Source organism: Puma concolor, chromosome D4, assembly GCF_028749965.1.
Source record: "Puma concolor isolate L17-30 chromosome D4, mPumCon1.1.hap2, whole genome shotgun sequence".
Taxonomy (NCBI): domain Eukaryota; kingdom Metazoa; phylum Chordata; class Mammalia; order Carnivora; family Felidae; genus Puma; species Puma concolor.
Window position 1 is genome coordinate 73,246,341 of NC_141679.1, and position 15,050 is coordinate 73,261,390.

At 36.0% G+C, this 15,050-nt stretch overlaps 1 protein-coding gene across 7 annotated transcripts in view; it reads right to left on the reverse strand.

Moving 5' to 3' along the window:
• The window catches only part of PTBP3 (polypyrimidine tract binding protein 3), a 121,308-nt gene that overhangs the window by 13,048 nt on the left and 93,210 nt on the right, over positions 1–15,050 (reverse strand). For all 7 annotated transcript variants that reach the window (XM_086683709.1, XM_086683707.1, XM_086683713.1 and 4 more), the window contains 3 exons: positions 3,624–3,701; positions 857–996; positions 573–606 (listed from right to left, as the gene is read on the reverse strand). In XM_086683709.1, the coding sequence (XP_086539835.1) occupies positions 573–606; positions 857–996; positions 3,624–3,701 (252 nt within the window). The remainder of the gene's footprint in view (positions 1–572; positions 607–856; positions 997–3,623; positions 3,702–15,050) is intronic.

Sequence of the window (15,050 nt, forward strand, 5' to 3'; positions counted from 1 at the left end):
TCACCCAGGCGCCCCTGGAGACTATTTTTAAAACCTGAATCTCATTATGCCTCTTCTCTGCTTGAAACTATTCAACGGTTTCCCACTGTTCTTAGGTTAAAAATCCAGCTCCTTAATTTAGTTACAAAGCTCTTCCTGACCATGTCCGTATTCATCTGTTCAGCTTCAACACTTTCCAGTGGGAAGTGGCTTCCTTCACTTCCATGTTCCAGGAGCTCTCTCACGCATTGCTAGCATCTGGGAAAGCACATTTGCCCTTCCTTTCTGCCTGGCTAATGCTTACTCATTTTTCACAAGTCAGCTTAACTATCATTTCTATTGGTACACCACCTTTGATTCTCTCAGCTAGGTTAGGTCTCCTAAGTACACGTTCCTATTACAATCTCTATTTCCCGTTTCATAAAACTTTATTGTAATTGTAATCACTTACTAAGTCTTACTTATTTCCTTCTCTATCTTCAGTGTCAAACACACTATTTATTAGCACATAAAGACAATCGATAAATATTACTGAATGACGAAACATGTTTAATCCACATTACAGACATTAAAAACAGCAAAAAAGAACTTACCAAATAGGATAAAAAGTCCATGTGGTGTGATAAGCTGTTTGAAAAGGATAACACAAAATATAAGTGTCTAAGTAAAACAATTAAAGTAAGTTTACTTATAAAAACAGCAGCTGACTTTGTATAAAGCACTGATTTTATATGCTTCTTCTATATATACTAGTGATGAATTTTAATAAAAATCCTTGAAATAAACTTGAACATTTTAATTTGAATATAACCCTAGACCAGAAGCTATGATACCTCCTCCTGAAAAGAGTAAAATTATAAAATAATTTTCAACTCACATCCGGATTGAGATTGGTGACAAGCAGAACAGAATTTCCTGGTACACCACTAGTCCCAGGAATGGCCATCCTTCCAGTGACAGCAGAGGAGGTGATTGTGAGAGGGCCCAGAGCTCCAGGAACAGCTGGGACTGATATACCTTTTTAAAACATCAAAAGCATTTCATATACTGGTTATCTGGGGAATTACAACACTGGATATAACTTAAGTAAATAAATGAAGATGAAAGCAAAAATATAGAAGAAAATAAGTCAAAGCTACCATAAAAATATCAAAGGCCAGTTAGCCTAGAAGTCAAGATCCTTATTCTTTGACATCACAGTCAGTACTCTGTTATTTATAATACAGAATTTTGCAGAGCAACTGAATTCACTGGTCTTAAAAGTCATTAGAGGAACTATCAACTGTTAAGTGCTCCATTTCTTCAAAGATATTTTAGCACATCCCTATAAGGTAGATGTATTTTTTCATTTGGCTTTTACCACAAAATTATATTAAAAAAAAAAAAAAGCCCTTCAGCAAAAGTCATATTTGTGACTAGGAAGTATTACATGTCCTAAAAGTGGACTGTGGCAATGGCTGTTCAACTCTGTAAATTCACTAAAAATCACTGGACTGTATACCAGGCATTCAGAATACAAAACATTCTGTATAAGAGAAGTATTTTGTGGGAAAAAAACCTGTAACCTTGTAAAGTGCTATATAAATATAACCATCAATAATTGATTTATAGAGTTCAGTATTCTTCTGTAGTGAGAATTTTCAGAGCTCTCTATTCCCCTAGATAGTCCAGAACTATTTCAAGTTTGGTAATACTGGAATATTGACACTATATCCTATGCCTAAAATAGCACTTTACTTTTACAGAAGGTCCTACTATTTGTGTTCTCAGCTTAAAAATTATCTAAGGCAAAATCTCTAGTTTATGTAAAATAAACCAGTTCCTTAATGGTATTTCTTGATTCTTTAAGCTCAAAGTTCCTTATAATACGGTCTGGTCACTTTCCCACAAATCACATAATTAAACAATATACTTTACATTCAGACTATTCTGCTTGACCATCCAATGAGGTCATTATGACCATCATCCTCCTGAGTTTTAAAACTCTGCAGACCACTTTCTCAGGCTGGATATTTTCCCCATGAAATCGATATTCAATGGGTCCTTTACATGGCCTCTTCCCATGCCCCTCCAATCCAACACTGCAACTTCTGAATAACCTGTGTAGGTTTATTACATATCACCAGTAGTACAACGTAGCTATATGGTACGGTGTGTAGTATGTTATGTACGTATGCGGGGTGTGTGTGTGTGTGTGTGTGTGTGTGTGTGTGTGTATGGTATGTATCTACCCTCTACTGAAGCTTAAGTCTTATCAACTCAGGAGTCTCCTAAATGCATTTTTCCCCCTCTTCCTTAATATCTGTGGTGATTTACACACGGTGTGTGTCAAAAAGAAATATCAAGGGGCCCCGGGTAGCTCAGTCGGTTAAGCATACTTCGGCTCAGGCCATGATATCACGATTCGTGTTTTGGAGCACCGTGTCAGGCTCTGTGCTGACAGCTCAGAGCCTGGAGCTTGCTTCAGATTCTGTGTCTCCCCCTCTTTCTTCCTCCTCCCATGCTCATGCTCTGTCTCTGTCTCTCAATAATAAATAAACATTAAAAAATTTAAAAAATATATCTAAGATGAAGGAAACCATGTATCACTACTCCCAAATGTTTATCGATTAAACTTTGGGGAGCTTCAAATAAATAAAAATAATGTATAATGCCTTCATTTTAATGGAATAGGTAGAATATTCATTTAATTAAACATGTATTAAGATTTCTTAAAACCACCAAAAACATAAAACTTAAATGTCAACCTTATCATATTTTCTCTTTTAGTCAACTTCATCCTCTCTTTCAAAGATAGTAGTTAAAATTCCCAAGATTAGAGGGGCAGAATATGAAGATTACTGACAGAAAGGAGTTATGTTGCAATTTAAAATACAGTTATACTCATAAATCAGCTGGAAACTGGAAATGTCATATGTACACTAGGCTTAACATTATGCCACTCTTCTAATCACCAACCATAGTGTTTTCTTTAGGCATTAAAGAGAAAATCATAAAGTAAATTTTTTCTTTTCCTGAACTTATGATCGAATTTATTTTGTTTACATTATCAAAGTATTAACCAATTGCTATCTCTTAATTATCTCTATTAGCTAAGAAAATATATATATCTCCTAAAATAAACAGCATGCATACTCTCTATGGTAATCCTCTGAAACCATTAATGATATAAGAAAGGATTTAATATTTAATATGTATTAATTCAGGTATTTACTGACTGCATAGTATGTGTTGAAGGCCATCAAAGGCATTAAGAACCTAAATGTAAATAAGACACAGGTCCATTCAACATGTAATTGATAAGCTTATTAGCAAAGACAGAAGCAGTTCATACAATTCATAGAGTAATCTAAAAGGCAAATGTCAGGCTACTTAATATAGTCAACCTATAGTATATCTGTGTCAATAACAAGTATAAATGAAGCAGGACATATAATGGAATTTGGGAACTGAGAATGGAACCACAGGGAATGAGCTGTAAAGACAAGGAAGCTGTGCATCATACAATGAGCCATTCCTATGGTTGATATACATAATGCATTTATTGTAAATCCTTCAAATATAGTGATGTTTTTCATCTTGATAAGCTCTTAGAACATACAGATCACTGAAAAACTGTTTCAAATTCAACTTTAAAAAGTCACCTGTAGCTTGATGAAATCCAATGGCTGGGGCAAATCCAGCAGCCCCTGCATATGGTGAAGAAATTATACCTGGTGCACCTAATGGGGAAGAAAAGCTGAAGTAAATATTCTACCTTCTATAGATATGGTTATCAAAGCAATAAAAAAAGTTTTATGATGGTATACTATTGATAAAGAGATACTGTTATGGAATAAAGATTTGTTCAAAAGGTGATACCTAATGTGTAAGTAAAGAGCCTCTGCCCCTTCCAGAGCCTAACCTCTTTCACCTGGGCTCAAGGTTCAAGAGTACAGCTTAGCTGTTATTTAGTTTTGAGTTACTAGTTACTTCATTTTCATTTATTTTGTTTTGTTACTTAGGCTGAGATTCATGCCCTTATTTAGAGCACTATTTCTATGTGAAAATTTCTATGTCAAATACTTACTGAAATGTACTATACCTAGACGGTACGGTGGTGATGAAAATATGAAATAAAAATCCTTACTTTTGAAAGGCTTACAAACTACAATTGTATGAATTATACTGAAGATCTAATGGTTTAAACACAAATGTACTGCAAGTGGTCTAAGAAGGAAATGCAGAGGATTCACTGTGATTGTTTGGAGGTGTCTCAGGAAGTAAAACTTGAGCTAGACATTATGTAATTGAAAAGCACAGTGCCTACTGCATACCAGATGCTAAACAAATGCTGGTATTATTTCCTTTCTTTCCAGAAGCCTGGGGACTGTGACCATCAAGAAAAACAGGAGTTAGTTCCAATGGAGAAGTCAATACTAGTCGCAAGACAATGTGATTTCGGACATGTCAAGGTTGAGGTGATGGTAAGACACAAGTGGAAATGAGAAGGCATACTTAGAAAAAGTAAGACACAGATCTGTAAATCATCTATGTAGAAATAAACGTGAAAGCCATATGAAAAAAAGTTACACTTTTTTAAAAAGACAGAAGACAAAAAATGGAAGAGAGTATTAATGGATACTTTAATGGATTCCAAAAATGGAATGGAGTATTAGTACATTTAAGTGACAGAGGAAGAAGATGAACATTCTAAGAAAAAGAGAACAGCCTTAGAAATAGAAAAAAAACAAAACAGAGAATTATAACCCCTCAGGATCTAGAGGAACAGTGTTTAAGTGGGTGGGGGCTCAGGAGAAGTCAAAGAGAATAAGAAATATAAAAAGTAAAGAAGTTTTAGAGCAATATCGAGAAGTTAGACTTTAAGAGTCAAAGGGAGAGGTTTTTTTCTTTTTAATGATAGGTTGATGAGCATATTTACGGGAAGAAATATGTAGGCTGTATTTTCCAGAGGAATTAAAAACTCAAAAAGTTTATTCTCTTCATTAAAAATAGTTAACAGAATCTGTTAAATATGTAGTTGTGATTTATTAAAATAACTCAAGAAAATATATAGTCATTAAGAGACTTCAGGGATAGAGCTGGCAGGGAGAACTGACAGTTAAGTGAAGATAACAAAAAATGAGATAACTGACAGAATTAAGTGATGAAGTAAGAGGAACGTAACATTTATTGAGAGCACACTGAGAGTCAAGCATTTTTCTAGCGCTAAGGAAGAACTGTCCTTGTTAAACTTATATTCAAGTAGGTTCAAGACCATACAGAAAAATGATTTAAAAAGATTTTTTAAGTTTATTTATTTATTCTGAGGGAAAGGGAGGGACACAGAGAGAGGGAGAGAGAATCCCAAGGAGGCTCCACACTGCCAGAGCAAAGACTGATGTGGGGCTCAATCGAAGAACTGTGAGATCATGACCTGAGCCAAAATCAAGAGTCGGACACCAACTGAGCCACCCAGGCGCTCCTAAAATGATTCATTTTTACAACAGAAATAACTATATTTAAGGCATAAAGACTTAACAAAGAGGCTTCAACATGGATATGAGTAATTATGAAAATCTGTGCTAGAAAGTTAAACATATGAAGAGATATATAGTAGATTGCATTATTGTTGCCAAGTATTTACCTGCCCCTTCCGTATAACTCTGGCTAGTACTGTGACTTGCACACATCTTTATGCAATTCCCACTGCACTTAATTAGGAGTACACAGCGATATAACATACACCACCTCTCTATAAAGAACCTTCAAGAGGCATTATGGGTTTACATCAGCTCTCCTATTTTTTACTCTCTGGCACCAGAATGACACTTTTAAACTGGGCACTAGATCACAAATACATGTGAAGGAGTGCTGCAAGAATGGGTTCACAGCTGCATAAATGTCAGGGGTGTGAAAGAAATAAATGTTAATTGCTGTAAGCTACTGAAATTGGGGGGAGGGCAAATGAGGTATTTTTAAAACACAAGAAGACTGGAGCGCCTGGATGGCTCAGTGAGTTAAGTGTCCGACTTCAGCTCAGGTCATGATCTCGCAGTTCGTGGGTTTGAGCCCGGCATCAGGCTCTCTGCTGGCATTCAGAGCCTGCTTCGGATCCTCTGTCTCCTCTCTCTACCCCACCCCTGTTCACACTCTCTCCCTCTCTCTCTCAAAAATAAACAAACATTTATTTTTTTTATTTAAAAAAAAATTTTTTTTCAACGTTTATTTATTTTTGGGACAGAGAGAGACAGAACATGAACGGGGGAGGGGCAGAGAGAGAGGGAGACACAGAATCGGAAACAGGCTCCAGGCTCTGAGCCATCAGCCCAGAGCCTGACGCGGGGCTCGAACTCACGGACCGCGAGATCGTGACCTGCCTGAAGTCGGACGCTTAACCGACTGCGCCACCCAGGCGCCCCAAAAATAAACAAACATTAAAAAAAAACACACAAGAAGACTAATACAGATGGCTATGGTAGGGGGCTATGAGGTTGCGAGACTAGTAGGTTTTAGAGAAATGAGGAAAAATTTTGAGGTAAGTATCCCAGAATGCTAAATAGCGATAAATAAAAGAATTGGCAAACAATTAACAGGGATAAATTTTAAGTAATTGCTCCCAAGTAAAATATGATTAATAAGAACATTTGTTAAAATTTGACAGAAGAATCATTGATAGTTTCTATAAATAAACATTCCCCCAAATAAGCAGAAACAGAAACATTTTAGCAAAGTAACCTTTAGACAATGGGTTAGTATCTTTATGAAAAGATTATACAAACTTTTATGGAAAAGGCTTAAGAGTTGAGTGACTAACAATTGTTTACATCTGGAAAATGTACCCCTACAACAGCAATTAAGGCAATAAAAATTGTTAACATTTTTACCTGTGAAATCAGTTTATCAATAATATTTATAATAATAAAACCCTAAAGAAACACATTTAATGTCCAAATTGGAGAATGTTTAAATTATGAGTTGCTAGACAAAATACAGAGCCATTTAAAATACTACAGAGGGTATGTACTACAAAAAAAATAATGCTCTGTAATTATTTTTTAAAAATGTGGACTCAGTAGCAGATTAAATAAACAGACCAACCTTCATGCAGAAAATGCCCGAAGAGTGTAAAGATTTTTAAAAAAATCTAACAGCCAACAAGATGATAAAGAATAACGAGGTCAAAAGCCAAGCCCCAAGAAACTGAGCTTTGGTTTTATCAGCCTCATGGGGTAGTAGACAAGATGAAAATTCCAGGATTGGCCCCAGGAAGGAAGTCAATAGATGACCTTTATGGCATTAATCTGGAAGTGTACACCTTAATAACCTGCCCTTCTCACCCTCAGACAAGACTGCAAGAAAAAGTGCCTTCATGTCTAATAGAAAAGGGAGAAAAAAGTTGCTGAAAAGGCCTAACCAAAAGCAAGCTCTGACAATTTGCAGCAGCTCAAATTCACATTTCTTAGGAGTCCAAAATAAAACTAATGAAGTTATGGATTTAGACTGAAATGGTCCCAAACACAGAGCCTTTAATTTTGCAAACAAATTCTCTCTGGAGGAGCATACCACGACCCCAAATAACTCATACAATTAGTTCTCTAAGTAAAATGAATAGCTCATTTAAAAGAAAGAAAGAAAAACCTAACAGAGACAGACACAGGAATTATCAGATCAAGATTTTAGATAGTACACTTGAAGAAATAAAAGATATGCCAAAAAATACTGTAGGTCAGAAGATACTTAAAAAGAGCAAAATAAAATTTCTAGAAATGAAAAACACAATTAATGAAATCTAAATTACTGGATGAGCTTAACAACAGATTAGACAAAGTTTCAAAAACTTTGATTTGTGAAATCAAAGGTCCTAAGGAATTATTCAGAATGCATTTTAGAGAGATAAAATAGAAAATATGAAAGTCTGCGACCCTCAGAATAGAGTAAGAGGGTATAACAGGTCAAATCAAAGTTTCAGAGAGTAAGAAAAAAAATTGTGGGAAGGGAAAATACATGAAAAGATAATTTCTATAACCAATAAAAGGCAATGACCCATCAAATCAAGAAGCTCACGGAAGCTCCAATTAGAATAAACACATCACAGACACATCACACTGAAACCACAGGGCATCAAAGATGAAGAAAACGTCTGAAGAATAGCCAGAGAGAAACAAGCAGTAGTTAAATTGACGCAGCTGACTTTCTAAGAGCAACAATGAAAACCAGAACATCATCAAATGATTTAATATACTGAATGAAAAGAAAAATAAATATATCTGTTGATCTAAAACTCCATACTAAGCAAAAGCATCTTTTAAAACTGACAACAAAATAAAGACATTTTTGAACAAAAATTTGAAAACTTCAAATATGTTATCATGGACTTTCCTAAGTGAATACTGGAGGATACTGTTCAGGTAAGTGAATCCAGATGGCATATCTGAGTTGTAAGAAAGAATAAAAAGTTGGGGCGCCTGAGCAGCTAAGTCAGTTGAGTATCTGATTCTTGATTTCACCTCAGGTCATGATCTCATGGTTTGTGAGATCAAGTCCCACATCGGGTTCTATGCTGCCAGTGCAGAATTCTCTCTCCATCTCTGCCTTTCCCCCACTTGCGCTCCCTTTCTCTCCCTCTCTGAAACTAAATAAATGAACATTAAAAAAAATAAAGAAGGAATAAAAAGTCTACAGTTACATATGGTTTGATCTAAACGAACATTTATTATATAAAACAATACTAACAAGTTGCCTGATTAAAAAAATTTTAAGGGGCACCTGGGTGGCTCAGTTGGTTAAACGTCCAACTTTGGCTCAGGTCATGATCTCACAGTTTGTGGGTTCAAACCCTACATCAGGCTCTGTGCTGACCATTCAGAGCCTGGAGCCTGCTTCAGATTCTGTGTTTCCCTCTCTCTGCCCCTCCCCTGCTCACACTCTCTCTCTCTCTCTCTCTCTCTCAAAAATAAACATTAAAAAAAAAGTTTTAATTTTAAAATGTAACAATAATATCATGAGTTAGGAGAAGGTAAAAGAGGGTAAAAGCAGTTAAACTTCCCTAAAAGTTCTTAAGTTATGTAAGGAAAGGGTACACTATCAGTTAACTTTCGATTTTGGTAAAGTAAGTATGAAAGTTAAAAATCATAGATACAAACACAAAACAGTACTAAATTCCAAAAACAGCAAGAAAAACAGAATAATAAACAAAAAACATTACTTCAACAAGTATTTTTGAATGCCTATTTCATGTCAGGCATAAACATATATAAACTAAATAGAAGAAAAAATCTATCCTGGTGAAGCTTAATTCTAGTGATAAAAATAAAATAATAAATACAGTAAAAAACTACAAGTAAGAAAGAGATAAATACTATAGAAATCAGAATAGGGGTGCCTGGGTGGTTCAGTCGGTTATATGCCCGACTTCGGTTCAGGTCATGATCTCGGGTTTGTGAGTTCATGCCCTGTGTTGGGCTCTGTGCTGACAGCTCAGATCCTGGAGCCTGCTTCGGATTCTGTGTCTCCCTCTTCTCTGCCCTTCCCCATCTCACTCAAAAATAAAGAAACATTAAAAAACCTTAAAAAAATAGAATAGGAAGAATCAGGAGCACTGAGGGCTAGTCAGGGTAGGTCACAGGCAGCATGAAAAAAACTGAGGGTACCTGAGAGAAAAGTACTCCAGCCAGGGGGAATAACTGGAATAATCTAGAGGTGGGAACATACTTAAAATGTTTTATAAACTGGAGGGACTGTCAGTTTGGTGAGCAGAAAGAGTGGGGTGGAGGGGGGCAGGGAGGGTACTGACAAAGATATTTAAAAAGTAAAATTGGAGTGCATGGTATAGGGCCTTGTAATCCAACGTAAGGATGTGAGCATTTACTCTGAAAGAAAAAGGAAGTTTGGAGGGCTTTCAGTCAGCATTAGACTGAAATTGATAGGAATCACTTTTCTTTTTTAAAAGGAATTATGTAAAGTTTTGACATATAGTTAAAACATGTGAAACTATCATCACAATCAAGATAACAAATATTTCTTCATTTCAAAAATTTCCTTGTGCCCCTTTGTAATCCCTCTCCCTCCAAACCCTGTCCCTAGGTAACCACTCATCTGCTTTCTGTCACTATAGACTAGTGTGCATTTTTCAGACTTATACATAAACAGAATCATACAATAGGTGTTCTTTAAAAAATCTGGTTTCTTTAATTCAGAATAAAGTTTTGTCTGGCTTCTTTCAATCAAAATAATCTGGTTCTCCTTGTTGATATATTCCTGTGTATTTAAATAGCATTTCATCATATGGACAAACTATACTTTAAAATACTCACCTGTAATAAAATATTTCTAGATTTTGGTCATTACAAATAAATTGCTAAGGACATTTCTACACAGGTATCTGTGTGGATATGAACTTTGATTCCTCTTGGATAAGTGATCAGGTAGAATGAGTGGGTCATAATGCAGGCACACATTTAACTTTTAAGGAAACTGTCCAAGTCTTTGCTAAAGTGGTCTTACCTAAATTTTACATTGCCACCAACACAGTACACCAGTGAAAGATGGTCCACATCCTTGATACAGTAAACCTTATAAAATTTAGCCATTCTAATGGGCATGTACCGCTATCTTATAGTGATTTTAATTTCCACTTCCCTGATGACTGGGGATAAGCATCATTTCAGGTGCTTGTCAACATTCATATGCCATTTTTTGTACACTATCTTCATATCTTTTGCACATTTTTTCTTGGTTTGTTTTCTTCCTATTGAGTTATAAGAGGTCTTCACATAACTTGATATAACTACTATGTCTGATATATGTGCTGCAAAGGTTTTCCTTCAAGTCTGTAGCCTGCCTTTGATTTCCTTTTTTTAAAAAATTTACTTCTTTATTCTATTACTTTTTTTTAATATTTATTTTTGGAGAGCACAAGCAGGGGAGGGGCAGAGAAACGGGGACAGAGGATCTGAAGCAGGCTCTGCACTGACAGGCTCACAGCAGTGAGCCTGATGTGGGGCTCAAACTCCCTAACTGCAAGATCATGACCTGAGCCAAAGTTGGACACTCAAATGACTGAGCCACCCTAAAGTTTATTTTTGAGAGAGAGAGAGAGAGAGTATAAGCATGGGAGGGGCAGAGAAGGGGGAGAGATAGAATCCCAAGCAGGCTCTGCACTGTCAGCACGGAGCCCAATGCAAGGCTTAAACTCAAGAGTCGGACACTTAGCCAACTGAGCTACCCACGTGCCCCTGCCTTTGGTTTTCTTGATGTTATCTTTCAAGCACTGTTAACATACAGTGTAATATTAGTTTCGTGTGTATATTACAGTGATTCAACATTTCTATATTCCCTACATCACCCAGTGCTCATGACTACAAGTGCTCTCCTCAATCTCCATAACCTATTTAAACCCCCTCCCCCACTCTGGTAACCATTTGTTTGTTCTCTGTAAGCAAGAGTTGGGGGTGGGGTGCTCCGGTGGCTAAGTGACTGACTCTTGATTTTGGCTCAGGTCACAGTCTCACTGTTTGTGAGTTCAAGCCCTGCATCAGGCTCTGTGCTGACAGTGCGGAGCCTGCTTGGGAATCTCTCTGCCCCTCCCATGTGCTCTCTCTAAATAAAGAAACTTTAAAAAAAAAAAAAAGAAAGAAAAAAGAGTTCAGGTGCCTGGCTGGCTCAGTCAGAAGTGCATGCAACTACTGAGCTTGGGGTGATGAGTTCAAGTCTCATGTTGGGTAAACAGATTACCAAAAAAACAAAAACAAAAAAACCAAAACCAAACAACCAAACCAAACAAACAAACACAAATTAAAGTCTGTTTATTGATGTCTTTCTCTTATTTTTTCTTTTGTTTTATATTAGATTCTACATGAGTGAAATCATGTGATAGTTGTCTTTCTGACTTATTTCACTTAGAATTATACTCCCTACCTCCATCCATGTCATTGGAAATGGCAAAATTTCATTTTTTATGGCTGAATAATATTCCATGTGTACACACATTCTTTTGCATGTTGCTGTCCAGTTTTCCCAACACTGTATGTTGAAGAGACTCTTTTTCCCATTGGATATTTGTTTCTGCTTTGTTGAAAATTAATGGACCACACAATCGTGGGTTTATTTCTGGGTTTTCTCTTCTGGTCTATTGACCTATGAAGTCCAGAATTATGATGTCCCCTGCTTTGCTTTTCTTTTTCAAGACTGCTTTGGCTGTTTGGGGTCTTTTGTGGTTCCATACAAATTTTAGGGTTGTTTGTTCTAGTTCTGTGAAATCTGCTCTTGGTTTTTGATAGAGAGTGCCTTAAATGTATAGACTGCTTTGGGTACTACAATCATTTAAAAATATTTGTTCTTTCAATACACGAACATGGAATGTCTTTCCATTTCTTTGTGTTGTCTTCCATTTCTTTCATCAGTGTTTTACAGTTTTCAGAGTACAGGTCTTTTACCTCTTTAGTTAAGTTTATTCCTAGGTATCCTACATAAGATATCTTAAATTATTTTTGGTACAATTGTAAATGAGATTGTTTTCTTAATTTCTCTATCTGCTGCTTCATTATTGGTATACAGAAATACAACAGATTTCTGTTCTTTCATTTTATATCCTACAACTTTACTGAATTTATCAGTTCTAGCAGTTTGTTGGTTGAGTCTTAGGGTTTTCTATATATAGTATTATGCCATCTGCAAATATTAAAAGTTTTACTTCTTCTTTCCCAAACTGGGTGCCTTTTCTTTCTTTTTGTTGTCTGATTGTTGTGGGTAGGACGTCCAGTACTATGTTGAATAAAAGTGTTGACAGTAGACATCCTCGTAATGTTCCTGACCTTAGGGGAAAAGCTTTCAGTGTTTCCCCATTAAGGATGATGTTAGCTGTGGGTTTTTCACACATGGCCTTATTTACATTAGGCCCTCTAAACCTACTTTGTTGGGCACTTTCATCAAGAATGGATGTTGTGCTTTGTCAAATGATTTTTCTGTTATTTACTGAAATGATAATATGGTTATCCTTTCTCTTACTGATGTGATGTATGATGTTGATTGAAATACGATTATTGAACCACCTTTGCATCCCAGGAATATCCCACTTGATCGTGATTAAAAAAAAAAATGTATTGTTTAAAGCAGTTTGCTAGTATCTTATTGAGAATTTTTGCATCCATGTTCATCAGGGATATTGGCCTATAGTTCTCTTTAGTGGGTCTTTATCTGGTTTTGGTATCAGGATAATGTTGGCCTCAGGGAATGAATATCGAAGTTTTTCTTCCTCTTCTATTTTTTGGAATAGTTTGAGAACAAAAGCTATGAGTTTTTCTTTAAGTGTTTGGTAGAAATTGCCTGTGAAACCATCTGGTCCTGGGCTTTTGTTTGTTGGGAGTTTTTTGATTACTGATTCAATACCTTGACTGGTTACTGACTGTTCAAATTTCCTATTTCTTTCTGTCTCAGTTTTGATAGTTTATAGGTTTCTAGGAATTTAACCATCTCTTCTAGGTTGCCCGGTTTGTTGGCATATAGTTTTTCATAATATTCTCTTACAATTGTTTGTATTTCTGTGGTGTTGGTCTTTTCTCCTCTCATTTGTGATTTGGTGTCCTTTCTTTTTCTTTTTCTTGGCAAGTCTGACTAAAGGATAATCAATTTTACTGATTATTTTCCAAAGAACCAGCTCCTGGTTTCACTGATCTGTTCTATTGTTTTTTTGTTTTTAGTTTCTATATCATTTATGTCTGCTCTAATCTTTATTATTTTCGTCCTTCTGCTGGTTTTTGGTTTTGTTTGTTGTTCTTTTTCTACCTCCTTTAGGTATAAGGTTAGGTTGTTTACGTGAGATTTTTCTTGCTTCCTGAGACAGGCCAGTATTACTATGAACTTCCCTCTTAGAACCACTTTTACTGCATCCCAGAGGTTTTGGACTGTTGTGCTTTCATTATCATTTGTTTCTATGTACTTTTTAATTTCTTCTTTTATTTCTTGGTTGACTCAGTCATGGTTTACTAGCATGTTATTTAGCCTCAATGTGTTTATGGTCTTTCCAGATTTTTTCTTGTGGTTGAAAAGATGCATGGTATCATTTTGATCTTTTGAATTTGCTGGTTTGTTTTGTGGTCTAATATGTGGTCTATTCTGGAGAATGCTCCATGTGCACTTGCAAATAATATGTATTCTGCTGTTTCAGGATGGAATATTCTGAATGTATCTGTTAAATCCACTGTTCTGGTATGTCCTTCAAAGCCACAGTTTCCTTGTTGATTTTCTGTTTACATGAACTGTCCGTTGGGTTAAGTGGGGTGTTAAAGTCCCTTACTATTAGCGTATTACTATCAATTAATTCCTTTATGTTTGTTAATAACTGTTTTATAGTGTATTTGGGTGTTCCTATGCTGGGTGCATAAATATTTATAATTTTTGTATCTTCTTGTTGGATTGTCCCCTTTTTAATTACATAACATCCTTATTTGTTCTTTACAGTCTTTGTTTTTAAGTCTGTTTCTGTCCAATGTAAGTACTGTTACTCTCTTTCTTTTGAGATCTGTTTGCCTGACAGATGTTTCTCCATCCCTTCACTTTCAAACTGAATGTGTCTTTAGGTCTAAAATGAGTCTCCTGTAGGCAGCATTTAGATGGGTCTTGTTTAAAAAAATTTTTTTTTAATGTTTATTTTTGAGAGAGAGAGAGAGAGACAGAGTGTGAGTGGGGGAGGGGCGGAGAGAGAGGGAGACACAGAATCTGAAGCAGGCTCCAGGCTCTGAGCTGTCAGCACACAGCCCAACACAGGGCTTGAACCCATGAACCACGAGATCATGACCTGAGCCGAAGTCTGACGCCCAACCAACTGAGCCACCCAGGTGACCCTAGATGGGTCTTATTTTTTAATCAATTCTGTCAATCTCTGTTTTGATTGGAGCATCATTTAGTCCATTTACATTCAAAGTAATTATTGATAGATACGTGTTTATTGCCATCTTATTACTTATTTTGTGGCTGTTTCTGATTTTCTCTGATCCTTTTTCTTTTCATGTTTTGCTGATTTTCTTTAGTGATATACTTGGATTTCTTCCTCTCTATTCTTTGAATGTTTTATTCGTGGGTTTTGGTATATG